A 27,125-nucleotide genomic window follows, 5' to 3' on the forward strand; every position below is an offset into this window, starting at 1 on the left:
CGAAACGTGCATCTGCCCATTTTTCAATGCATACTTGTCGATCTGTCCGATGCACACGTATACTATATAGGTGTAATAATTTTAGTAAATGCTGGGGGGGACCCTTGGCCCGTCCCCTGGCTATAGACCACATTGTCACCTCAACCGCGTCTTCACGCCCCGTGAAAAGTGGAAGCAGTGAGTGTGAGTACCGGTAAGCGCAACACAACTTCGTCTTAGGACAATGACTTGCCTCATTTCAGCCAGTTCTCCAACGTCCCCTTACTCAGTGGCGGAGCGTCCATACAGTCAGGGGGCGGATGCCCCCTCACCCTGACGGACTCAAATGGACTGCTGGCGCCCTTTTCAGCTTTTCACTACTTTTTACTTATTCGTGATTATTGACTATTTTATTGCGCTCTCATCTACCTATTGACATTTGTCATATTCTGTTGGTGTAATTTTCGACAAAATGGCGACGACACCTATTTATTCTCCGTTTATCTGCAAATTAGCAATGCCCGGAAAGGGTCATTTCCTGCAATCTGTAGAGTATCTTTACTCAAAAAATTTCTGTACGCTCCGCGCCAACCTGTGGTGGCGCTCCGCTTAGATAGTGTCGAAAGCGCCCTACAGACCATTCTTGCCCCCCCCCCAACCAATACCCCTAGCTCCGCCACTGCCCTTAGCTACACTCAAAAACGTCTTTGCGAGTACACTACGAGTAATAGCTACACTCTTAAAACACCATCGAATATACAAATTACAAGGTTTTTACAGACTTTCTCGTGCAATCTGAGAAATTGCAGGCTTGAGACCCATATTTTAGGGCTAGGTATTCGCAGCATAAAACACTCGGGAAGTGCCGTTTCCGGCCATCTGGGGGTTTGAAAAAACCCAAAATTTTCTTGTACGCTCCGCGCCAACCGATGGCGGCGCTCCGCTTAGATAGTCTCCAGAGCCGTCTCTATATACGGCTCTGATAGTCTCCACACATTAGCCCCCCCCCCCCCCCCAATAATTTTTCCGTTCCGCCGCGCCTGCTCGTTGTAACTGAGTTTCACGCGTTGAGCGATCATCAGACAACTCTGAAGGTCGTAATTCCAATGTAGGCGTTTGTCACCTGTATCGAACAATGCTAGTTCTGTTTTTGGTGACATATTTTGCCTTACTTTAGAGATCAAACTTGATGCTAACCAACACGAAATCATTTGTGATTCCTAAAGCCGGATCTCGCAAGAGATACTTTGAACAGACTTTATGTTAATGCAATGGAGGTTAACAACAAAGGCAAATGAATATATATAATTGAACATCGTAATGAGCTGGAAAATCAAGAACAGTGAAAAAACTTCCAGCCTCCACCGGGATTCGAACCCAGGCCACCCTAACCACTATATATATATATATATATATATATATATATATATATATATATATATATATATATATATATATATATATATATATATATATATATATATATATATATATATATATATATATATATATATATATATATATATATATATATATATATATAAATGAAAATCGTAATGAGTTGGAAAATCAAGAACAGTGAAAAAACTTTCAGCCTCCACCGGGATTCGAACCACGGGCCTTCCGCTCTGTACGCGGACACCCTAATGATTTTCGAGTTGGTCAGCATCATGTTTGATCTCTAGAGTAAGGCAAAATATGTCACCAAAAACAGAACTAGTATTGTTCGATACAGGTGACAAACGCCTACAGTGGAATTACGATCTTCCTTATTGGTTTCGAACCTCTGGACATACAATCAGCGTCCATAGCCTAGTGGTTAGGGTGTCCGCGTACAGAGCGGAAGGCCCGTGGTTCGAATCCCGGTGGAGGCTGAAAGTTTTTTCACTGTTCTTGATTTTCCAACTCATTACGATTTTCATTTATATATATTCATTTGCCTTTGTCGTTTACCTCCATTGCATTAACATAAAGTCTGTTCAAAGTATCTCTTTCGAGATCCGGCTTTAGGAATCACAAATGATTTTCGAGTTGGTCAGCATCATGTTTGATCTCTAGAGTAAGGCAAAATATGTCACCAAAAACAGAACTAGTATTGTTCGATACAGGTGACAAACGCCTACAGTGGAATTACGATCTTCCTTATCGGTTTCGAACCTCTGGACATACAATCAGCGTCCATAGCCTAGTGGTTAGGGTGTCCGCGTACAGAGCGGAAGGCCCGTGGTTCGAATCCCGGTGGAGGCTGAAAGTTTTTTCACTGTTCTTGATTTTCCAACTCATTACGATTTTCATTTATATATATTCAATTGCCTTTGTCGTTTACCTCCATTGCATTAACATAAAAAAAAAAATAAAAAAAAATATATATATATATATATATATATATATATATATATATTTAGTTATTATTTTTAGTTATTATTTTTAGTTATATATTTAGTTTATTTAGTTATATATTTTGTTGATGAACATCAGATGTAGAAAGGCTCATTTCTCAAAACTTTAGTTTAATACAGAAACATCAACTTTGTTGATACCAGTGGGTTTGATCCAACAATGTACAACATATCTTCATGAAATGGTTAGGAAAGCTGTCGTTAGACATACACGGCACCCCTCCCCCCACCCGCCCCACCGTCAAACCAAGGTTGTGATTCACCCCAGTTCCTCAACTAATGTAACAATTAATGTAGATGCATAGGGTCATTTATAGATTTCCGTCCACCATCCCTTGCAACCACCCCACCCCCCCCCCACCATTATCACCAAAAAGCCCTTGTTCTGATTTCGCTTGGCTTCCTCGTTTAACCCCAACAATTCGCACAGCTCTGCCTCTCCATTATAAAAGAGGGCCTGGGCTTTCATTCGTTTTCGTCAAGCCCTACCCCTTCCCCATGCCTAGGAACCATATCCTATGGGGCAATACAACCATTACTAGAGCTACCATGAACTCTAGAGCTACCATGAACTCTAGAGCTACCATGAACTCTAGAGCTACCATGAACTCTAGAGCTACCATGAACTCTAGAGCTACCATGAACTCTAGAGCTACCATGAACTCTAGAGCTACCATGAACTCTTTTATTGAAAGAAGAGATGGTATAACAACAAGATCGATTACATGAAAGTCGGAAACAAAGCAAACAATTTGTTCAGATGTGTTCTTTTTGCATATGTATTTACAATTGAAAATAATGGCAACTGAAAGTATATACATTTATCGGTAAAAAAAAGTTTTGTTTTTGCACCATATTGACACTTTGCTCTGTTATCTCTGTACTGGGTAAATCCAAACATCAAGATTTAAATATTACCACAAGTTGACACTGGTGAAAGTCATCAAACAAAACTGAGAAAATAATATTGAAATTTCCTTTTACTTTGCCCATTGTTTCATCTCTTATCACCCCACACCCCTTGCCCCCCCCCCCACTACACCCACCTGCCCAAACCCACCATTGTAGTACGGTACCCACCAGGAAATTCCTTGAGGGGTTAATATGATGAAGTTATAAATGTAAACAAGAACAAAATCCCACTTTTTTTTACCATGAAAAAAAGCTTTAATTAATGTCTCAAACCATTTCCAAGACATTGAATTATCGTCATAGTAACCTCTATCTTTTGATTCACAGAATATGAGTATTTACGGTCAGCCCTTTTTTTTTTGGTCTCATTCTCTTGGTTCACAAATACTTGATAACAGAAACACAAATGATATCAATTGAGTTGGTATACCATGAACAGGCAATGCACATCTCCATGGTAACCTGTATTCAGTGACTAGCATTGCTTTCATGCTGACTCATTGCGTCCCTATGCAATATTTGAGGAACTGACCTTGTCTGGGTGCTAGACCGAAACATTTCTGCTTTTCAACTAAACATTGACGAGCCTCAGATATGTGATGTGTTATGACTTAAAATATAATAGAGGTAAAGAAATAGAAAAAGAAAAAATAACAGTGGTTTTTTAATCCTCCGCCAAAATAAATGTTGTGCCTAATGTTGTGCCCTCTTCCCCCCCCCCCACCCTCTAAAATGTTGTGCCCTCTTACACTACACTCTATTACTTCATGCAAATCTTTATCACTGAGTCATGGGCTGACTTTGTGGGTTAACTCTTGCTGACCTAACCTTGTTTTAGCAGTTCATAAGCACTCTGTGGATAATTAATCACTGCACATAACACGAGTTGTACCGTAAGATGGAAAAATAACATGCATTTCACCTTGTGACTGGAATTGGTGCCATTTCAAATGATCCAAATTTCTTAAATAGATTATTTAATGTCAAACAAGGAGTAGGATTAACCTTACTTGCAATGAAGAATAGTAGACACTTTTCTTTTTAAACACACGACACCCTATTTTCCTTCGTGTTTTGTAAGGCCCTTTATTGGCAAAAAATAACTCAACCGGTACATAACTGGAATCAATAAGACTTTATTCATTCGAAGTTCATTGTTACTTCATCTTAACCAACATGATGTTTTTTTAACCAAAATTTCAGATAATTTCTGCCAAAAGAAAAATCAGCTTTTAATGAACCCTCCCTCCCTCCCCCTGCCCACCCCACTAACTGATTTCTTCAAGCCATAACTTTGAAGATGACCCACCATATTCATAGATTACCGTGCATTTCCTCTAGAATTACTTGGGGTAACCTAAATTACCTTAAGAACCAGCCTGTGGGGTCTTATTTTTGTAACATGACAATAAGTGTATCAAAATACGACTACAACAAAAGACATCAAAATCCACATCGTTCACTTGCAGACTAACACAAGCGTGACGATATTCTGGAAGCTGTTCTGGTTTTGCCGCGACTGAAGTATCAAACGGTATCCCAATCATAATACTGCAGTGTCTTTCACCTGGTTATACCAATCCTCTTGCGGTGTAATATTTGTCTTCCTGATTCCGCTGACAGCTTCACTTGGCACGCTTCTGTTGACGACTCCTGTAGATGTCGTGGACCGGCGCCCTCTGTGAGTTCTCCTCGTCGTCCGAATCGTCATTGGTTTTCCCAGAATCGTCTGCTGCCCTCTTTCTCTTTGGTGCTTCCGAATCTTGGCTATTATCTCCTCCGTCGTTACTGCCATTCGTTATGGTGACTTCTTCGGCTTTAGCTGAAATAAATGTCATGTCGTATTTTAAATCTTTTCTTTTTTCCCTTATATTTTGGTAGTTTCTATATAATATGTGTCATCTTAGTTGTGTCTCGTTTAAAGTGGTCTTGTCAAGTTACAATATTTTTGCATATTCTTCAAACACGTTTATTGAAGCAATATTAGGAACAAAAATTGAATTGGGATATATGTTAAGATATCTTGATATCAGTAAAACACTAACACACAAACTGTATCATAGCACACTTGCACAGAGGGAGCACTCAGACACAAAGCATCTCCACGGTAACGCAGGACCTCCCTTATTTCTAATGCAACTCAGCTAACTTTTGTGATCAGCTTAACCAGTTTTGCACATCCAGTCACACATACCATCCACATCTCACACAGATTCCTTTTGCCTCTGGCAAAACAGGACAAAAAAGATTGAAACTTGGACTGAAATTGTCCTAGTCCCTTTCTTGAAGGTATTTTGGAATAAACTTACGTTCTGGAATGGTGCATTCGGCTAGAAGCCGCATGAGCTCATCCACGCGAACAAAGGGACCCTGCAGTAGACAAGACAGAAGATGAATTAATAGTATCAAGGAAGAGTTATGTTGGTAGTTGCTCAGGAGGGAAGGAGCAGGATAAGGAGGTAGGGTGAGAAGAGAGATGGATGGAAACCAAAAGACCAGAGGACTTAAAAACACTGGCATCTTCAGCAAGAGAACTTTCACATCCTCAAACAACTGCCCTCACCACACAATGTTTATTTACTCCTTAGACCCCTCCCCACGGACGGATGTCAGCCAAATTTCTAGGGTGTGCATGATAGTGCATTTCAAGCCTGCAGGGTAACAGAGGGTAGAGCCTATAGGGTGTAGTGAGGAGTCATATCAATACAAGCATTCCAAAAAAAAACATAAAAATTTTCTTTCGAAAAATGGGGACAAAAGATTTGGCTTTGCCACTCACACACCACAAAAGGCTGGCTACGTGCCTGAGATAGTAGTTGAGATAGGAGGGTTGTCGCAAGAAGTGTTGGCTTTGTCAATCCCGGTGTTGACATTACGACAAATACGATGGATGAGTGAGATGCGGGATACTTGAGAACAATGCCCGCAGCATCTCCAATGAGGGATGGAAATCTTACGCATGAGGACAGGGCATTATTAGAGCCTCTTCGATCTGAAGTATGGTACTGGAAGCTGTGAATTATTTCTAATCCTAAACTTACTTTCACAAAGAAGTCATTGTTCACCTTACTTTGCATTAAAAAAAGACTTCAATCATAGTCCTCCCATTATATGTCAATTAGCTGTTTTCCAGGTATGCACACTAACAAATACCACAGCTTTAAAATTGAATTTTTAATGAGTTTCCTCCATTGAGGTCTTACCTGGAACGATAAGGGAGGTGGTAACAAGGTAATAGCGTGACTGGCTGCTGGAGGTAGCGGGAACTCTCCTCCTGAGACAATGTGTGACCCGACTCCTAGATGCGGGGGAAAACGGGGGGAGGGGTTGGGTGAAGAAAAGAAGAGCTCATTTTCTCATCACTTCTGGTATGAAATCATATTAAATTCCTTTTTACATAGCCCCCGTTGCAGAAAATATTGTATTTATATGTATTGCAGTGAGACAATTTGAAACTTACAACAACAACAACCCCAGAAAAGCCAGAGACTAATATTTCATAAGAGAAATGTTTAGTGTAACCCTGCAGCCAAACTGCAGGGTTTCCCCTGTTTTTTTGTGAGGTGGCCGACTCCCTGTCTTTTGAGACCGCAAAAATATGTTTCAAAAATCGCTGCCATACTGTTTCAGAGAATGAACTAGAATGTCAATGGCATAGTAGCTCAACTACTACAAATTAGAAATGTACTTATGTTGATTGTGATGTAGATGGTAAACTTCAGGAAATTGGAACAATTTAAGGAAACGTTTCGGGAAATAATTTTTTCATGTTGTGTACCTTATCAATCAGGCAATCTTTATTTCAGGAAATAAAATCAGGATTCCGGGAAACTTTGGGATTACTTTTCGGGAAATCGTTAATGGATTTGTGGCCATACTGCCGTGCTTGTCAAGCATTGTCAACGAACGAAACAAGATTTTTCACATTTTGGTAAATAAATCTCTCAAGGCTCTGCAAAAGCATTTACTGATTTCTTTACATAAAACGATGTTTAAATACAATCCTTGACACTTTCATGTTCATATCGTTAATATTAACAGTATTCTCCGTCCATTATAAAGGTTCTTTCCATTTGTATTTAACTTATATTTTTCATTTTCCTGGCAACCTAAACTGATGCAAGCACAGATGTTGGCGCCCTTCAAGAACTATGTTGCACATAGTCAAAAACATTAAACAAAACCCATAGGCTCCTGAATGAATTTTACATTTTGACCCCTTGTGACCCCAAATGATATTTGACATGTAAATAAAGTACAACTTTTATGACCTATCATATACTGAACACTATGGATGACTTTCATGAAAATCCAACATTAACACTAGGAGGAGTAGGCTTTTTTTTGTGATTTCACTTTTTGACCTCTCTTGACCCCAAATGACCTTTGACCTACAACCTGTCTCCATTTTTGTAAGATCTTGATATCTGCTACAAACTGACAAAGTTTGATGAGGATTCATCAAAGAACCTGCAAACAGCAGGCCTTTGAGCAATTGTTGACGGACAGACGGCCAGACAGACAGACGCATTGCCATGACAATAGCTCAACTAGTTGAGCTAACAAAATATGGGATGATAGCAATTCCAACTTTCTTTAACAACCTATGCCATCATTTGTCCTTGAAAAACTGGTTGTGAACAATATTATTGTAGCAACAAATATAACTTCTTCTGCCTATTTAATGTAGCAGTTTTATCCAATTTCTTGTTAGGAAGATTGACTGGTTAGGAAAATGTTCCCCCACATTTCAACACCTAGGCCCCTCCCCCCCCCCCAGTATTTTCACCCCCTCTAGTGTTACAAACCAGTGACCTCCTCTCACACGAGAAATCGCTTGGAAAACCTTGAACCATTTTCCAAAAGTTTTAAGCACAGTTGACTTCAAATGTTCAGCAAGTATACTGCCCTCATTATGCCTTTACACATCACACATCAAGTTGATCCACACTTTACTTTGAAGTTACTACTATGTCCACAAGTTTCTTTGAGCACTTAGTTCAGATCTTTTTAACTTGAAAATTTACATGCATGCAAAAGAAAAACAATTTAGAAAAACATGCAGTTTCTTCCATCTCAGCTTCTGTTATGACTGTCGTAACTTTCCTTATTGTCAGACACTGATAAAACAGTCAATTGAAAATATTCTTATTTTGCAATAAAAACCTGCTGGATGAATTTGGCGCGAAACATTTACTATTCCTCTATGCTGGTCGACAATCCCTGTGCCCTGATACCCATCATTTGCTTCCCCACTGAAAGTGACAACAGAAAATCTCCCACATCCTAAAAGACATATTACTACAGGAGAACATAAAGCTGTTGACTCATATGGGTTGACGTTTGGCCTAGACAGCCAGTAGTCACATGTATGTTAAAATTAGGCCAGTTCTTAGACTTTCAAACTGACATTCTTTCAAATAAGCTATGCTGCAACAGCTTTTCTTTCCTGAAGTTTAACTTTGAAGTTATCAGCTACCTTTAGTCTATTGCAGACTCTTTTCAATTTTTAATGTATCATATACCACCCCTCCCCCACCCCCCCCGATAATACTATTCTTCTGTGGTAAACTCACGTGGATTAGCTCTCGGTCTAAATGGTAACATTTGCTGTAAATCAGGTCTTGGGCAATCCACCAGGGCCTTCTTCTCCCCTTCCTCTTCCTCCGTGGAGATCTCAGTGGCAACCACGGTGTCCGAGCTGTTGGTAGCTGCTATTGGTGTTAAGGAGGGTTTGGCCAATAAATCCTATATCACAATACAAAGACAGAAAAATGTACATGAAATTAATGTGTGGTTGACCAATGAGACTCCAATATATTTTTAGATCACAGGCAAACTTATTTCCTGTGATTGGTTAACATTTCTTGAAACTGGAGAGTTGTAGAGGTGTAACGCTGTCTACTGACGACTGCCGATCGGCAATTAACATACGTTGAGCTGTCGAACCTGTTTGGAATAGGGAACCAAGTGGTCTATGAACTTACTGTGTAGCCAAGAGCTTTGAGTTCCGTCTGGGAGCAGGGGTAGAGGTCCAAGAATCGATGCCGGTCAACTAAAAGGGCTGCCTCTCGATGTGAAGATTCCTTGAAAAAAAACAAAGAAAAAAACATTGAATTTACTAGGTATGTTATAGCACTACGAACAATTTGTTGTTTTACTTGACAATTATTATTATTATTCTTATATAATTATTATTCTTATTAATTATTATTATTATTAAATATTGTTTGTTTCACCTATTTTACATTTGATTAATGGTAACTATACATTGGTCAAGAAATGAAAGGATGGGATGGGAGAAGAAATGAGAGGTAAGAGTGGAAGGGTGAGAGGGGAGGGGGAGGGGAGTGAGGGAGGGAGGGACTATGCCTCATCCAATGGCTTGCATACCTAACATAGCCTATCATGATATAAAGCGTTGACTCTGCACAGCCTAATACACTGCCTGCTTCAACGCTGCTTGACATATCCCAGTCAAACCCTTTAAAATTTTGTCTCAATGATGACATTTCGATAGATCCGGAAAAAACCTGGTCTAGACTTACGTCTTTAAAAGTTGCAAGTCTCCTCTTTTCTACTTTTAGAATACTGTTCAGATCTCCACAGTTGGCCTCAAAGTCTTGAAATCTCAGCCAAATTTCGCTGTAGGTAAAGGAAAGGCATCCGAATATTTAAGTACTTTGCCATCTACAGAGCATGACATAGCACATAGCATAGCATAGCAGAGGGTACATGCTAGGACTTCATAGAGAACATCAATTATTACTTCTTGAGTAACAAATTCCAAATGCCAAATTTTTGTAATGCAAATTATCTTTCTTTGCAGAATACTAACCCAGATTTCTCTTCGGGAAGATGGCCGGACGTGAGAACTCGTTCGAATAGCACCCTCGTGTTGTTATCCTCTGATGTGAGACAAAAAGATATGATCATTTCAATGGGTGAACTGATGAAAGACTCACATGATATGGTACTCACACTTATAGCCTGCACTGGTACTCACACTTATAGCCTGCATTGGTACTCACACTTATAGCCTGCACTGGTACTCATATTAGGATTATTTTCTACTTGTACTCACACTTAGAGCCTGCACTGGTATTCACTTAGAGCTTGCCACTGGTACTCACACTTATAGCCTGCACTGGTACTCATATTAGGATTATTTTCTACTTGTACTCACACTTAGAGCCTGCACTGGTACTCACACTTAGAGCTTGCACTGGTACTTACAATTATAGCCTGCACTGGTACTCATATCAGGACTAATTTATATTTGTACTTGTACTCACACTTATAGCCTGCACTGGTACTCATACCAGGACTAAGTTTTACTTGTACTTGTACTCACAATTTTGTGTTTGTACTAAAAGTCTACTGTAGGATGATGTTAAAAAGGGTTGACATTAGATTTTAAAAGGTGAAGGATATTGAGTTTATAGAATTAATACATCTGCCTTGGACACCATTTGCAAAGCAACACAATATATACCAAATTCAGGCAAACCTTTAAACAGCAGAGTTGTACATATCAGAGTATCACGCCACCTTGTATTGTTTACGTACCGTTAAGATGAGAGAGGTAATCGATGTAGGATAGCACATACTCTGGGACATTCTCGTATTTCCGAAGACCCAGTTCAAAAATTTTAATGGCAATCTGTGAATCCTGAGAAGAGAAGGCATAAAAAAAGGCAAAGAAAAGAAGGAATTAAAATCGCTGCAAAATATGACCCTACGTCAAACCCATCTGTAGATTAAGCTACATCGTAATGTCACAATTGTCACTGCTGATCTTGTTGAAGAGACTTTTGAGTCTATTTATTCCAAGGTAGTGGATCATTTGCTTCGTGTTTGTCCAAGCCAGGTAACAGGACGGTACCATAAAATGTTGGTCGAGCCACCGTCCATTTTTGAAACCACCTTCAAGGACAAACAGCCTGCTGCAGTCACATGCGGTTACAGACCCAGAATCTTCCATGAAGATTGAGCCACCAGAAAACCACCCCACCCCCGAGGGAATTGAAAAAAAAATAAAAAACTGAAATCAATCTTCGTTGGAACGTTTTTAAAACTGCACTAATTTCTGACATCTAAAATTGTTTTAGGGGTCCATATTTTCCGGCGGGCCCCATAGTCTGTGGACAGTTCTCTATACACAATAGGGTAATGTTAATTACAAGATACAATGGCACAATAACATATCAGGCTCTGATGTAGTGACAGGTGACTGGAGGTCACAAGAGAGGACCCCCCCGCCCTCCTCATTTCTCCTTACCTCAACAATTTTCCTGATCTCATATATTATTTGAGATTGAGGATAACAAACTTGACAGTATCCAACAAACCACCAAACCTTTTTTCCTTTCCGCATTAATTACCAAAAAAAAAACATTAAAAAATGTTTACTTTTCTAAAGGAGTACTCCTTATAAACAAAGAAAGATAGTTGATGGAAAATCAATTTTTCATATCAAATCCAAAACAGTTTCTTTTAAAAAATCTTACTTTACTAAAGTAGTACTCCATCAAGGCAGCTGCGACAAACACATGATGTTTGCATCTCAAGTCCTCTCGGGCTTTCTTGAAGATAAGTCTGGCGTCTTTGATTCCTTCTGCCCTTCTTTCAAATTTCATGTATTGAATGTAAGCCTTCAAAAATAAAACACAACTTATATTAAATTATTAATAATAAATACTTTCAAAAAATAAATAACTCAGTGATCATTTATCCAGTTGTCTAACATCTTTGCAGATTCTTTTGCGAGTCACATCTAAATCATTTGTTAATATTATCTTCTCAACTTTCCCATTTAAGCAGCCAGTACACAATCTTTCCTGTTTTTCATATTCTCGATATATACTATATTTTTTTCTGCCAGCTAAGAGAATTCAGCAAGAAACAGGAGAAGACTCTATCTGCCTCAACAATGAATTCAAGTTAAAAGAAATGTAAAGACTGACATACAGCACCAACCATATAGGCAAGGAGGGAAGTTCCTCCTGCCCCCCCCCGCCTCACCCCTCCACCTCTCTGTTTCCCTGTCTTACTTATCAACTTATCAGACTTTCAACTAATCAGATTAACAAGAAACAACAACAAAAAACAAGGAACAGTAGGAATATCTCACCAATGTTGGGTCTAGGTCCTGCATTGCAAGTAACCTCTTGAAGATATTGTGGACCTTATCGTATTTCATACGACCCTGAAGAGAAGCAAAAGACAAGAGTGTGATCTAAACTAGATAATCTTTCTGGGTTTTAACCGTTTGGCTTCCAACCCACTCTGACAAAGCCTTGAATCGTTCATGCATAATTAATTACCATCAAGTCTAACTAGAAGATCTTTCTGGGTGTTAACTGTTAAGCGTCAAACCACTCAGACCACACCACGCATCATTTCTGGGTTGTAAAATTTTTTGTTGCCCATCGACTAACCTCTTCAAAGTCTCCATAAGCAAAGTAAATTAACATATTGGACTTCATCTGTCCTGAAATAGCTCGTTCGAAGACACTGGCTGCTTCGTCGTTGAACACCTTGGCATTATTCATATCCTAGAGATGGGGGGGGAAAAAATATATATATATTACTGGGTCCATGAAGCAAGACAGAAACATGGTTTGATAGTTACAGAAATGCTGTGAAAGAATGCTTCAATATCTAAGATGTGTCAATATGAAAACAATTTGGAAGAGAAGGGCTCTCTCAAAGCCATGGAACTTTCATGGAAAAATTGCTTTGAAACTATCTGAGGCATCATCAAAGCAATTCATTATGTAAATAATACAACTTAAGATTCTTGAGAAAGGAAAGGCTTTGATGAGTTGACATTTTGACCTCAGCTGACCTTTGACCCCATCAATGAAAAGAGGGACCTTATCATTCCATGCTATAGCCACATGCCATGTATAACATCTGGCGACATTTCCCCCCTACCGAGATAACAAAGTTTAAAAGATTTTCTAGTTTCTGCATCAACTGATGATTTTTAACTTCACCAAGAACTGAAGGCCTATATATTATACTGACATGCACAAAGTTTCAAGAAGTTACCAATCTTCAAGTTTTAAGAACCAGAATGTGCTATGTATGAAGGTTACTGTAGTGGTTATATTCTCATTCGTTCATTCATTTGTTCCTTCGTTCATTTCATATCTTGCAAACTACAAATCTGTCCAAACTGATGATTGACAAAGTGTCGTGTGTATATAGTTATAACAACTACAAGCTACTGTTATCTTTACCTATTGTACCTTTGTGTGCATCCAAAAAGGAGAGACAAAAACCAAAAGTCCAATACTTATTCAATCCCTTTTCATATTCAACAACAATTCCCCCCAAAAAATCAAGTGAACCAAAATTGGAAGAAAATGTTACGCAGTGATATGGTTTTTAAGTTTGATCACCTTACCCCTTTCTCTGCGAATGCCTTGCTAGAGTTCTGCAGGAAGAGAGCAGCTTCATACCAAATGTCTGCATGGAATCCTAGGCAGAGTAGACACTGCTCATAGGCAAACATGACTGCAAAACATCAAGGGAAGGAGAGAAAGAATTCTGTCATCTTTACAAAGTAGATACAAACTATTCATATCACGCTGGCAAAGTCATGAACTCTGCTACAAGTTAAAAGTCTTAGGCATAATATAAACTGACACACAGGCAGGGCATGTGAAGTTAAAGGGAAGTTGATGATCTAACTCCCCTGTTTCAATAGCCAGACATTGATGATATAACTTCCTGTTGAAATAGCCTGACATTGATCATCTAACTCCCCTGTTTCAATAGCCTGAGATTGATGATCTAACTTCCCTGTTTCAATAGCCTGAGACTGATCATATAACTCCCCTGTTTCAATAGCCTGAGATTGATGATCTAACTTCCCTGTTTCATTAGCCTGAGATTGATGATCTAACTTCAATGACATTTTATCCCATTATCCCCAGGCATTCTCTTTCCTGTGAATGTGAAGTTTGGAGAAAACCACCTTTGGTGACCCTTTCTGTGATATATCTTGAGAAGAGAGAAATAGCAAGGGTGGCTTGTTGAAATAGGGTAACAGGGACGAAATAGGTTACGAACCGCTGATCTACCACAGTAGATATACATCTGCTGGAGTTAGAAAAGGTAATGTACCAGTCAAACTAAGTAACAACATTTCAACCAACTATATCTCGAATTAAGGACAAGATCTTAAGATGGGGGGTTATCAACTAAGCAGTGTAGAATACCGTTTTTACTCCATCAGATTTTTAGTGTTAACATTGCCAGCCATAAGAATAACCCTTAAAAGCTCCAGAATAATTCACATTTGATATTTACAAACCTCTCTTTGTGATCAGAGTTTGGTCTTCTGTTCTCAGGGGGTTGCTTTTTTCCCATTGGATGTATTTCTTCCACAGTTCTACCTGTTTCATCTCTTCGATGGTACTGGAGGGGGGCACGGAGGGTGCTGAACGGTTCAGTCCCTTGGTCAATGCTTCATACTCCTGTGAGGTAACACAGAGATAAAATAATTATAAGTGAGTAAAAGAAAAGAGATGCTATAGCCTAGTTTGACGAACAATGTGTACTTGCAATAAGGTTGTTTTTTTTTTATCAAAAAAAATAATTTTCTTTTATAATTTTCTTTTATAAAAAAAATTAATTTTCTTTAAAATATATATATATATATATTTTTAATTATCCAATGAAATGAAAGTATGTTCCTTTTGTTCTGTAAAAAACACTATTGTGCAGATAGGAACAAATCCAAAATAAATTCATCAAATGAAGAATTTTCATCGGTCAGATTGTAAACAGTGTAACTTGAAACGATGACAAAAATAATTTACCTTTGCAACTCTCCTGGCATTCATGTAGTCTCTGCTTCTATCGTCAATCATCTTTTGAGCGATTATGGGATTTATTCCCTGCAGAGAGCAAACATACCAAATATTAAATGACAAATTAACGAAGCATTTTGCCCGGACTTTGGTTAATTTTTAATATGAACTCCAAACTGAATAATAACTCCAAACCGAATTCCTAAGCTCACGTTAGCTTGATTGCATCAAATTTCATTTCAAGTATAAGTATTGAAGAGAGAGAGTGAGTAAAAATATTAGGGAATTGACACCTCCCTTCTCCCCCCCCCCCCGCCCATCCCTCCCTTTCCCCATCCAGTAATGTCCTACCTATTATAACTTGGTCATTAAACATGGTCGGTAAATGGTTGACACAAGAATTGAACCGATGAATTTACCTTCTGTTTCTACAATACCTCTTTGGTCAGCAGCACAACATCTACCCCCATTCCCCCGCCCGGCGCCCCCCAAAAAAATGACCCCCAGGTTGGGAACCACCGCTTCAAATTTTTCCAGTTTCACATTGTATCCCAGCAGTAGTAATGCAGCAATATGTAATTTTCAAAGACTTTTCAAAGACAAAAATTTACAAAGAAAAAAAAGAAAGCCAAAACAATATTATTAACTGGATGGAAATACTCACATTTTCATAAGACGTGTAATCCTTCCAAAGCACCTCCACGCTGCTCATAGGGTTACAGACACCTCTCTGATACACCCTTCGGACGGCTGTAATTCTCTGATTTTCTGCATATGACCCCACTGCTTCCCTGGGGTAGGGAGAAAGGAAAGGAAGGAGAATATTGAGTTAGTTGTGAGAACAACAAATGTGCAGGCAGATGGGAGGGGTTGCTAAGAAACTGGTCACAGAGAAAAGAAAAACCATTGGGAGTCATACATGAGCATAAATACAGTTGGTACAAAATACCATTACCACCTGCCGGCAGATGTTCCCCTCCCTCCTCCCGCTCCCTCCACCCACTTCTCTCCACCCCTCCACCCCTTCTCTCCACCCCACCCCATCACTCCACCTCCCCTCCCTACACCCCTCCCCCCGCCATGGAGATTGATAATTAAATTGTCTATTGTTGCACAACTGATGTTGACCTAAATGACAGCTGAACACACATTTATCTAAACTTGGGAAACAAAATCAACTTCAATGGCTGGAGCCCCCTCCCTTTAAATTCTGCTTACCCCTCCAACTCAGAATTCCTGCCTACACTCCTGGCCCCCCCTCTCCCCCCCCCCTTCACCTCATACCACCTTACTCAACCCCCTCAAAGTCTCACTCCTACTGCCCACTTATACTACTTACACTCCCTTTAGGAATTGAATGTAATCATTCCAGATGGAATAGGACTGAATGTCCATCCCCATCTTGTCCAGGGCAAAGTCGTAGGCCTGGGCCATCTTCTCTCTGAAGGTGGCCAGCCCTCCCTTGGTCTCCTTCACATAGTTCAGGTAGCACTTCCAGAGGTCAATGTTCAGAATCTTCATCAGACACCGCTGGAAGAGCTTGACGAGTAGAGGCAAGAAAGGGTTCGGAAGAATTGTTATAATGCACTCGGTGCATTTATCCAAATAGTTCAACAATAAAGTTGTTTATTTTATGCAGTCAAATCCTACAAAGTAGCTCTTTACCTATTGTGTTACTACTTTTGGAACAGACATGTTGGAAACATGTTGCAAAGCTTCTATAACAACTCTCCTGCGACCTACAACTTTATACACTAACGTTCAAAATCTTCGCATTTTGACCTGGGCTGACATTAAAAAATGACATTTTGACCTTGATCACGAAACCTCCCTCCCTCACCCTCCCCCCCCCCCTCCTTTCCGTCCCTGTCTCTCACTGTAAGGATAACCACCGTTGAGCAAGAAATTTGACAGCCAGCCATCAGGGGCAGATATATGTTAGTACGTGTAGTAAAATGTACATATGCCATGTTTATTCTCAGTTGTTGCTACAACTAGTGTGTACGCTAGGTCCTGTTGACTATCATATGATTTGACCGTATTTCAAGCACATTTATGAAGTCATGGTTTAGTTTTTCCTCGGGGGGGGGGTCCATTGTGCAGCCAAACATTCATTATTTGTTTAAAATACAACATGGGTTTGTTGTGCATTCATTTCCTCGTTAAACTATATGAAAGGATTAGTTGGTAAGAATTTAGTTTCCTTCGAGAGTATATATGTATCTTCAAGGCACCCATACTTTTTGACTAACCTTTTCCACTCGCTCATAGTTCTTGAATTTCATCTAAAAAGGGAAAGAAGATAAAGGAACAGCAAATATTAATTGGATATCAAAAGTATCACCTCATTGCTCAGAAATCCCTAATATTATGATGAGAATGTTCTTTTCTGTTCTTGAAACAGCATTTGAAATACGTTTTTATGTCGTCTTCTGTGAAGGGTAAAGGTTTCTGTCTTGTCACCAAGCGTAAGTTTTTTTGCCATTAGCTAATCAAGTTATTTGACCTTTGTTACTGCTTACCTGCTAGCATAGAGTTTTCTTCTTTTGGAACTTAATATTGAATACAAAGGAGATCTAAATGTGAATAACGAAATCATCTTACATATTTAATTTTGCCAATTTGCCCTGGATGGTGATTTCTTATCGTTCTGACCCAGAAATTCTAACATAAACGCATATTCCCTCGTTTTAAAGACACGGGTTCGCACACAAGACTTTCTTGAAAGTAAAATTGCACGACTTTGCCCTAATACAACTGAGAAATTCTACGATATATATTATTTTTTTTTTAAACTTGAGATTTTGCTAGGGGTTCCACTGATTCTCACTCTGACCCAGTTAAAATCATAGCGACATGCCTTGCTGCTATGGTAACAGCTTATATTTTGCACACGCCCTCGCCCGTCTGGGAAACCAGACAGCCAATAGGCTTTGCGATTCATTGCCCCGTTTTATTTGAAAACAACTAATGTAACACAACACACAAGACTATCAAATTTTTGACGCAAATGACCTTTGACCTCCACAGATAATAAACCAGTTCTGGTACTCACTAAGCTGAATCTACATGCTCAGTATGATGTTCATCCAAGTTTTAATTTCCTTAACTAGGTTTCACATTTAAGACTGCTGTTGACCTCAAATGACCTTTGACCTCCACAAAAAAAGTAGGCTAAGTTGTAAGTTATCGACTGTGGATTTCATTCAACCTTTACTTTTTTTGAGCTATCCTTAAAATTCATTTACATTTTTCAGATTTTGACCTCTAGACCTCAAATGGTATGAATAAATACCAACAACTGATGAATTTAACTTTGCCATCCCTCTGCGTCTGCTGAGTGAATGGTATATTAATTTTGGACCAGGTAGCTTCCCATTTTCTTGGGAGATTAGGAAAACGATTTTTTTTTCCCCGTCAAATTCACCTTCTCGTACTTTTGAGTCCAGTAATTTTGTTTTACACAGGATTTGCGACAATTTCGGTTGCCTTAGTTCCGTCAAACGGACATAATTTTATGAATCCGAAAACAACATTTCTCATTAATTTTTGGAGAAATAACCCTTCAAGTATCAAAGGCTCATAAATCAATGTGGCTGGACAACTAGTGTGGTAAAATTCAAACAGATAATTACCAACATATGACGATACTGCGTACCACTTACCCCTCCCACCTGACCCCAATCATCTACTAGCACTTACCCCTCCCCGCCTGACCCCAATCATCTACTAGCACTAACCCCTCCCCACCTGACCCCAATCATCTACTAGCACTTACCCCTCCCCGCCTGACCCCAAGCATCTACTAGCACTAACCCCTCCCCGCATGACCCCAAGCATCTACTAGCCTGCACTAACCCCTCCCCACCTGACCCCAATTATCTACTAGCACTGACTCCTCCCCGACTGACATCAATCATCTACTAGCACTGACCCCTCTCCTGCCTGACCCCAATTATCTACTAGCACTGACCCCCTCCCCCACCTGACCCCAATCATCTACTAATATTAACCCCTCCCCGCCTGACACCAATCATCTACTAGCACTAACCCCTCCCCCGCCTGACCCCAATCATATAATAGGTCACTGTATACAACGGCCTCATAAGTTACGTATGTTCGGTGCTACAGTACGTATGTGTAAAGGTCACAGTTATTTAAGGCCATTTTTATAGGTTTCAAACTGTTACCTCTCTCTCTCTCTCTCTCTGAACGGATACGTAGCAGCTACATGCATCCAATGGTTACGGTATAGTATCGATTGCCAGTGTACTTCACGTCTAGTCGTGCATTAATTAAGAATTCCTGCCTCATTAGATCTACATCAAACATTTTAACGTATCGTAAAGTAGTCATGCGCTTGTTTTAAATGTTATAGAAAGGAAATCAATGGTTCCTTCAAGACATGTCAGCATGTTAGACCTTGAGATTGCAATCCTGAATGAAAACAAATTATAGGAACAACCAGGCGGTAAAGGAACTGACCTAATTCAAAATAATGCATTTTCCGTCAAGTTTTTTACACCACCAACTGACGAAGCAGAAAACTGCATCTAAATAGATGGCGTGTTCCGTGTTGTTGTTTTTAAAGAGTATGTGTGCGTGTGTGTGTGTTTTTAAATAATTGTTACGCACATGGCAACAGCAAAACGAGTCCGCTAAAAAGGTCTTGTTATTTTATAATTTAAATAATTATTATTCCGCGAAAAGGAATATGAAACCTTCCGATACAGGGGTAAGAGTTTGGAAGTTTTACGTATTCTAAAATTCAGAATATTCTGACAAATTGACAAACATTACAACGGAACAGATTTCAAGCAAAAATCCACATTCATGAGTCGCAAACTGTTCACACGATTTTATACCCAAAAACAAATGTTACAATAAGTAACCCATAGCTGAACTTGCTGAAGTAACTTTACCTTGAGTTAATACCAAGCAGACTGGGAATCCAGATGTTCTATTTCCAACATGCCTTATGATATATTCAAGGCTTCCGTATGTTTCCTATTAATAGTCTGACACCGGTACAATTTATATCCCTGTAACGTTTTAACTCTTTCTTTTTTCAACCTTCTTTAGACTTTTAACCTTTAAGACAAATCATTATAACATTTATATTACTACTATACGTATCAAGGGGCTATGTACATTTATACACACACGTCTTTTATTCTTATTATTACCCTTTCTTTACGCATTTTGGCACGTTAATTGCACTGTATGCATGGCATGGCATACCATACTACTCAAAGGTTAGGAAGAGTTTATATATCTCTATATACTTAACATTACGCTTTTAGGCGATCGATCGTTTCACGCGTGTTTAAGCTAGCCCATTATCGACTGTTCTTGACATTTTAAATCTTTCTACTGTTTTTGACATTTTTTGTCTTTCTACTGTTTTTGACATTTTTAGTCTTTCTTCTGCCCCTTGTTTTTTCTCGTTTACAAATAAGTAGGTCCTATTTTTCACATAAAATAAGAAAATTAACATAAAAAGACGTGTTATTACTGTGTTAAATATTCAAAGTATGCAAAGTTGTGATCATTGTGGTAGTATCAAATCTCAGAAATCAAGTTGCAGAAGTTAAGTCATGGACTTGTATTATTCTCCTGACTAATACAATTTTAAGGATGTGATCGAAACCATGATGGAAAGTTAAGCGCTGAAGTTAATGGATGGCTGTTGACAAATTTGTAACGTCGATAAGCTTACGACTTAGTCAATATGAAACTTTGGCCAATCGGTTCACCAACGAAAGCAAGTCATGTGTTTAAAAGAGGCAGCGGAACAGGGTGCAACCTTGGGGGTATACAAAATATCGGTGGGGCTGTAGATCATGTGACTTTTATACAAAACCACAAAAATTAACTGAAACTTTCACGTCAAAATGGATCATATATGCATTAAATTGTACCACAAATTCTCGCATTTCAACCAACAGGGCACTTTTTCATAACTTTCTTATTGGGATTGAATTTATCTACAAAATATCCATATTTTACTTCCTTTTCTTATTCGAAGTCCCAAATGGAAAACGGCAGCCTACTTTTTCATTTACAAGTTTTCTTCATCGAAATTTCGCCTCTTTTCCCACCATGTTGGTTTTTCTTCAAATATCGACTAGAAAGTTCAATGTAAACGAATTGAATTTCCCACCTTTACAATGTATGACATATATACTATAGTCCATTACGGTAGTTTTATTGTCATGTGATCTCTGTGGATATATGCCTCGTTGAAGGCTCGGAACAGTCACAAATTTCCAGCAGTCTAAGTGGTTTGGAATTGTTTATATAGATCTGTAAAAGTCGTTCTCCTGCTACAACTTTCTCCCACGTATAAGACTAACAAGTCTTCACAACTCAAAACTATCGAAAATCAGGTCATTGGCGGTCGAGTTGAGTCGACTCGCCCCCCCCCCCCCCCCCCCTTGAGCATATGATTTTGTATTTATTTTGGTATGATATCGCTAGTAATTTCAAAATAGCAAATGCTTAGATGCAACTTACAAGGCATGGGAAGTGTCATTTCCAGCGATCTGGGAGGCATTTTCGACCAAACTTTTCTTTTACGCTTCGCGCCAACCCCCCAAAAATGGTGGCGCTACGCTTAGATAGTTTGTCCACAAGCTTCGCCCCTCCCTTGGCAAATTCCTCGCTACGCGCACGCTCGGCCGGATTATTGTATCTCTATTTATTACATCCCTATTTTGATCTATCCACTTAAAAAGAGTCGCCGGCAAATGAGAAAGTCATCAAGAATGATGCGTATTTGAATAATGAAGCCATGTGAAACTGGAGGTTATTTGAGCTGACAATTAAACAAAAGCTAGAGGCCTACATTTGAACAAACATCGTCGGTTATACTTCCTCAAATGGAGGTGAAGACTCAACCGCGACTCAAATTTAGTAGTTTTTTTCTCCCCTTCTTCGTTTTTTTTTTCTGCTTTGCCATCTCACAAGGAAGTGTTAGTGTTTTCCGAAGACACATTGCCTTCATTTGTATATTGCTTGCTATTGTTTGTTAATCAAATGTTGAGACGCAGATGAGTAAACAGAGGGCTACGGTCATTTTGTTTGTCGAATGTTTAACCAGCTGTGTACAGTTATTCACATCCGCGTTCTTGACGGCCAAAGACCTATCTAACAATGTACAGTAATGTTTGGAAAAAAACGTAAACATCACGAGACTCCTACTCCACCTGTACGCAGTCCATAGACGGCAAATCCTTCTATAGCCTGAAAAACCGTAAATGGAACCGAGATGCAGTCTGCGCACAAAGATTTTGACGACCACTATCCAGGGGTGGGGGAGGGGGATACATGATGTGGCACTTTCTTGTGGGTATGCAGGTGAATGGAGAAAGGGGTTACTTTCACGTTTTCAATCCGTCCAGGGGGTAGGAAGAGTCGGAGTAGAAGGAATAGTAGGAAGGGGGTATTATAGGAAGGGGAGGGATGTGCAATTTATTTGCGCAGGGGCAAGCCAAGGGGCTTACCCTTACTTATAAGAGGATACCGTAACCCAATAATATATGTAAGACCAATGTTCAGTCGTATTAGAGTTGCTTCACATTTCGGCGTGAAAATCTTTGCTGTGAATATAATATATACTAGGCCAAATCTCGACAAAACAGTATAGGGCCTACATACGAGTGCTAAATGTGCAAAACTGAAACTCACAGGTTTGTACGTCTCGTCAAAATCGTACAGTTTAAGTGTGAAAAACAATATCTTTCCGGGGTTTATCGTTTTGCAATGTGTGACAAGTCGACAATGTGATGTTACTTCTCCGCTTCCGTACAAAATAACATAACGGTACAGAATATCATTGTGGCAAAGACGCTCTCTGTGTGGTAGCCTACAACAATGTCAACGGAAGGGGGTGTGTATAGGTCCTACAAACCCCAAGACACCTCTGTTAGGATAGAATGGCGCCAGCATTCCACACACATACGCAGTAGCAAGCCTACTGTAGTTAATGGAATTTCCTTTGTAAACATAACCTTTCCTGTGTGCCAGAATTCTTGACCTACTAATTCCCCCTACTAATGAGTAAACCTACTAATTCCCCCTTCCCCCCCCCCCCAAATCCCTCTATTCAAACTAATCAAACCGTACATATTTGCAGGGGCGAAATGGGGCCTTAAAATGGTACTGGCCTAGTGACCAACCAGCCTACATTTGGCGCATCAAATGAAACTAGCACCTTTTGGCCCAAGGGGTGATGGTAGCCTTTGGCATCTCAACTTGGTGGCGTATTTGGGCCAAGAGGCGCACAGGTGTATGGTGGGCCAATCCGCCTGCCACATCTCTATAACCACTTAATTCACATTTATGGTATCTGATGATATTGCATGATTGTGGTAAGCCTACCCTACTATCACTTCACGACGTATTAAATAGAAAATTGTTAGTCATGTCAATATAAGTTACCAAGTTTTGCATAATAATCACTCTGTAAAATACTAATACAATCTTTTTGTGGGCACTAGAGTTTTTTATGGGGGGGGGGGGAAGGGCACAGGCATGAATGGTTAGAAATTAACTACATTGTTGAGGTCTGCTTGTCAAACATCTCCAATGTAAGCATTGTAGCCCTATCCCTTCCACACCATATCCCTTCCACACCCTCCCCCCCCCCCCGGGGGGAATTTCTCTAAAGTGTGAAGGTGATAGTGCTGATTCGTTTTAACTTGTACGTTTCCAGCATCTTAAAAGGACTACAGTATAATGTGAAGCCAAATGAAGTATTGTCTGTACCAACATGAAGACTGACATTGTAAACCTTGTCTCACGTAGGCCCAACACGAAATGAGGCTTGGCAGGTTCTCTGATGTAGGCCCGTAGTCGGAGTTCCACATTTGCTTGGCATAATGGTGGACTAATTTGTTTCGGGCAAGTGGATTTCGATGCAAAAGGTGCAATCATTTCCATCGTTAGTGCAGTATGTTATAAATGAAAGTATAATTCTGGGCCCCTACATCTCCCCCCCCCCCCTTCCATGTGGTTGCAGCCAATAAAATAAATATATGTAACAAATAATAAACCGCAAGAAGAAAGGTGAGTGTTGTGCTAAAGTTTTGAAGTGCTGTGACCAATTTAGCATTACTAGCATTTGTGGTCACCATAACAGTCCCTGAAATTAATGTTGTTGCTGCTAGGGTGGCACAGATTCCCAGCCACCCATTCCAAGATGAATGTATGTAGCCTCATTACAAAATCTGTCATATCACTTGGCCTTATATGTATAACTATATATTCTCCCGTTGTAATCTATTCTCTTTCCAACCCTTCCACCTGCCTCCCAGCCAACTGCCCCTCCCCCTCCCAACCTCCTAGGACCCTTCCCTAATGACAGAAAATATTATTCAATAGTGTATGAAAACAATTAATTGCAAATAGGGTGGGGTTTGGTGTGGGGGTAAAAACGAAACTTGATCTGCACCTCTTGTTCAATGTAGATTTTCCAGTATCGTCCCGAATTGGAGAAGGTGGTGATGAGTAGCTCGTAGAGGTTTCTGGCTTTCTCCACTCCTTGGTTCTGTGAATGAAAGACATCAGAGAAGGATGCAATGTGTACTACTACTCAGGGGTAGGGGAGTTACACCCAGGGGGAGGGGGATACACTCTGGGGAGAATGAAAGAAAGGTGGGACAAATGTCAAACAATGAAACACAATACTCGCTTAAGATTGACTTCATTTTTATTCTACATCAGTAAATCCTGACAAGAGATCTCACCAAAAAAAAACACCAGTATGCAGTATTCTCAGAACATCCAAGGTCATAGGGTGGGGGCAGAGTGGTGGGGAAGGGGGTTAGGCCATTATGACTGTTGAATGGCAAGAAATAAATCAGGAAAATGGACAATGCTCAAAGAACAGAACACTGTCCACTCTTTACCGTTTTTGTGATCAATTTCACACTATTTATCATACCCATCACCCCCTACACCCACTAACAAAACTCTACAATGGATGGGGGAGGGGGGATAATGCTATTTATAAGAACAGAACACTTTTTCCACACATTACTTTTGAGATCAATTTCACATTCCATTTTATCAAGGAGTGGGTCGGGTGCCCAGTGAATTCCTATCAAACTTCTGTTCAACCCCTCTGCACAACCAATACACCCTCCCTGTCCCCTCCCCAAAGTCTACCATGCATGTATACCATTACAATTAAAACAGTGAAGGGTTCTAGCCGGGTTAGGACTTGAATCAAGTCATTAAGTACTAAAAGCATTTGTCACACAGGACCACAAAATTTGCAGAAAATTACTTTTCTCTTTTGCACATTCTTGCATGTTTATTGACATTGTTGTGCAATCTTCAAATTTACTGAAGCGAAAGTCCCCCCCCCCCCCTTTTTCGGTGATTTGAAAAGAAACTGAACAGAAATCCAAATAAAATGCACCCTTTCTGTCAAATATGGGTCTATTTACTGAACAGACCAAAAAGATTTCATCGCACATTAAACTCAACGTTTCCTGTGTTCAGCGTATCAGCACCGAGTTTAGTAGGTATCATATCCAATCGCAATCACTTTAGAATGGCTGGTACTATCCATAGGACATGCAAAGGATTATGAGGGGGGGGGGCGGTAAGGGGGTTGAAGACCATCCCATACCACATTGAAAACATCTTAAACACACATCTTGGATCTTCTCCCTTAATCCTGCCCCCCCCCCACACCCCTCCACCCTCTAAACAGTTCACCTGGTAACCAAAATTGCCCAAAAAAAAATTCCTGACCAACTGATGATTTGACAATTACATCTGTTATAATAAGAATGATTCTGTACCAGGTTAACAATTTGGCTGTCAGTCTACATTTTGTAAACACCAAGGCAAATGTTGTTTTTGTTTGTCTAATCACAAGCAGAGGTCATACCAAGGAGAGGGGGACTCTTCTAAGTAATTTCACTGTTCAGAATCTTAAAAACAGACAAAATTGAAACTGATGATCCAAATCAATATGGGGCTAATTATAGAGCAATACATTAAAGACGACACACAAAAAAGAGACACCGGCATATCAATATTGTTTGAAAACTATATTTTCATAATTCCTCACCTGAGCTTCACGGAGTAGAATTCCCCACGCGTCAACATCGTAGGGGGACGCCTCCATTTTCTTTTGAGCTTTCTTGACTTTTTCGGGTATGAAACCCCAGCCCTGTTCATTTGAATAGTAGAAACACCAAATAAAGAAAATATACAGATCATACGTTTTCATATTTCATTTATTGATATTCAACATATTCAGATTCAATTCGATAATGGCAGCACATCAAAGTCTGTTCTGTATAGGTAGGAAGGGTGGCAGAGGGGCCAGGGAGAAGGGGGAGAATTTGGAACATGAATGATGATCCACAAGGGGCGGGGCTGTAAATCTGTGCAGTAGTAGGATGATGTGAGCTCTGAGCTGGTCAGTGGAGATGTTTGTGTAATTAAATATTATCTCAAAACATAAGTGAAATCGAACATACAAAACTAGGATGATGTGAGCTTTGAGCTGGTCAGTGGAGATGTTTGTGTAATTAAATATTATCTCAAAACAAAAGTGAAATCGAACATACAAAACTAGGATGATGTGAGCTCTGAGCTGGTCAGTGGAGATGTTTGTGTAATTAAATCTTATCTCAAAACAAAAGTGAAATCTGTACATACAAAACTGCTCGAAAGAAGAATAACTTAAAAAGTTGTTTTCTAACTCTCCAGCACACCAGACTCCCAACATTCTCTAGCTTAGAAATTCATGTAATACTACAGGTTTAAAGCATCAAGTATGGATCCAGTGTATTTTTCCTTGCTTTTCTTGTTGAAATAAATAATGATGACGGATATATGTGCCAAGTTTTGTCCTGTTGTACACTGTTTCATGATTTTCTAAATGTGAACTTGTACTATGACTTCTTCGACATAATCTCCAATGGGTATGAAATGGGTGTAAGTATTGTACTTGAGGTTAAAGCTGTAGTTTGGTATATTGCAGAGT

At 39.6% G+C, this 27,125-nt stretch overlaps 1 protein-coding gene across 1 annotated transcript in view; it reads right to left on the reverse strand.

The window, feature by feature from the left end:
- Positions 1-3,139: 3,139 nt before the first annotated feature.
- LOC139975235 (cleavage stimulation factor subunit 3-like) overlaps positions 3,140-27,125 on the reverse strand; it is a 28,673-nt gene continuing 4,687 nt past the window's right edge. Inside the window, exons 2-20 of the mRNA XM_071983016.1 lie at positions 26,202-26,303; positions 24,570-24,665; positions 17,368-17,400; positions 16,455-16,654; positions 15,780-15,906; positions 15,125-15,202; positions 14,617-14,779; positions 13,705-13,814; positions 12,731-12,847; positions 12,424-12,498; positions 11,801-11,944; positions 10,860-10,962; positions 10,129-10,198; positions 9,839-9,935; positions 9,278-9,376; positions 8,867-9,038; positions 6,494-6,588; positions 5,600-5,660; positions 3,140-5,112 (exon numbers count right to left, since the gene is read on the reverse strand). Of these exons, the coding sequence (XP_071839117.1) occupies positions 4,916-5,112; positions 5,600-5,660; positions 6,494-6,588; positions 8,867-9,038; positions 9,278-9,376; positions 9,839-9,935; positions 10,129-10,198; positions 10,860-10,962; positions 11,801-11,944; positions 12,424-12,498; positions 12,731-12,847; positions 13,705-13,814; positions 14,617-14,779; positions 15,125-15,202; positions 15,780-15,906; positions 16,455-16,654; positions 17,368-17,400; positions 24,570-24,665; positions 26,202-26,303 (2,139 nt within the window). The 3' untranslated portion in view covers positions 3,140-4,915. The remainder of the gene's footprint in view (positions 5,113-5,599; positions 5,661-6,493; positions 6,589-8,866; positions 9,039-9,277; positions 9,377-9,838; positions 9,936-10,128; positions 10,199-10,859; positions 10,963-11,800; positions 11,945-12,423; positions 12,499-12,730; positions 12,848-13,704; positions 13,815-14,616; positions 14,780-15,124; positions 15,203-15,779; positions 15,907-16,454; positions 16,655-17,367; positions 17,401-24,569; positions 24,666-26,201; positions 26,304-27,125) is intronic.

The sequence above is a fragment of the Apostichopus japonicus genome, chromosome 1, assembly GCF_037975245.1.
Source record: "Apostichopus japonicus isolate 1M-3 chromosome 1, ASM3797524v1, whole genome shotgun sequence".
In the NCBI taxonomy this organism is placed as follows: Eukaryota; Metazoa; Echinodermata; class Holothuroidea; order Aspidochirotida; family Stichopodidae; genus Apostichopus; species Apostichopus japonicus.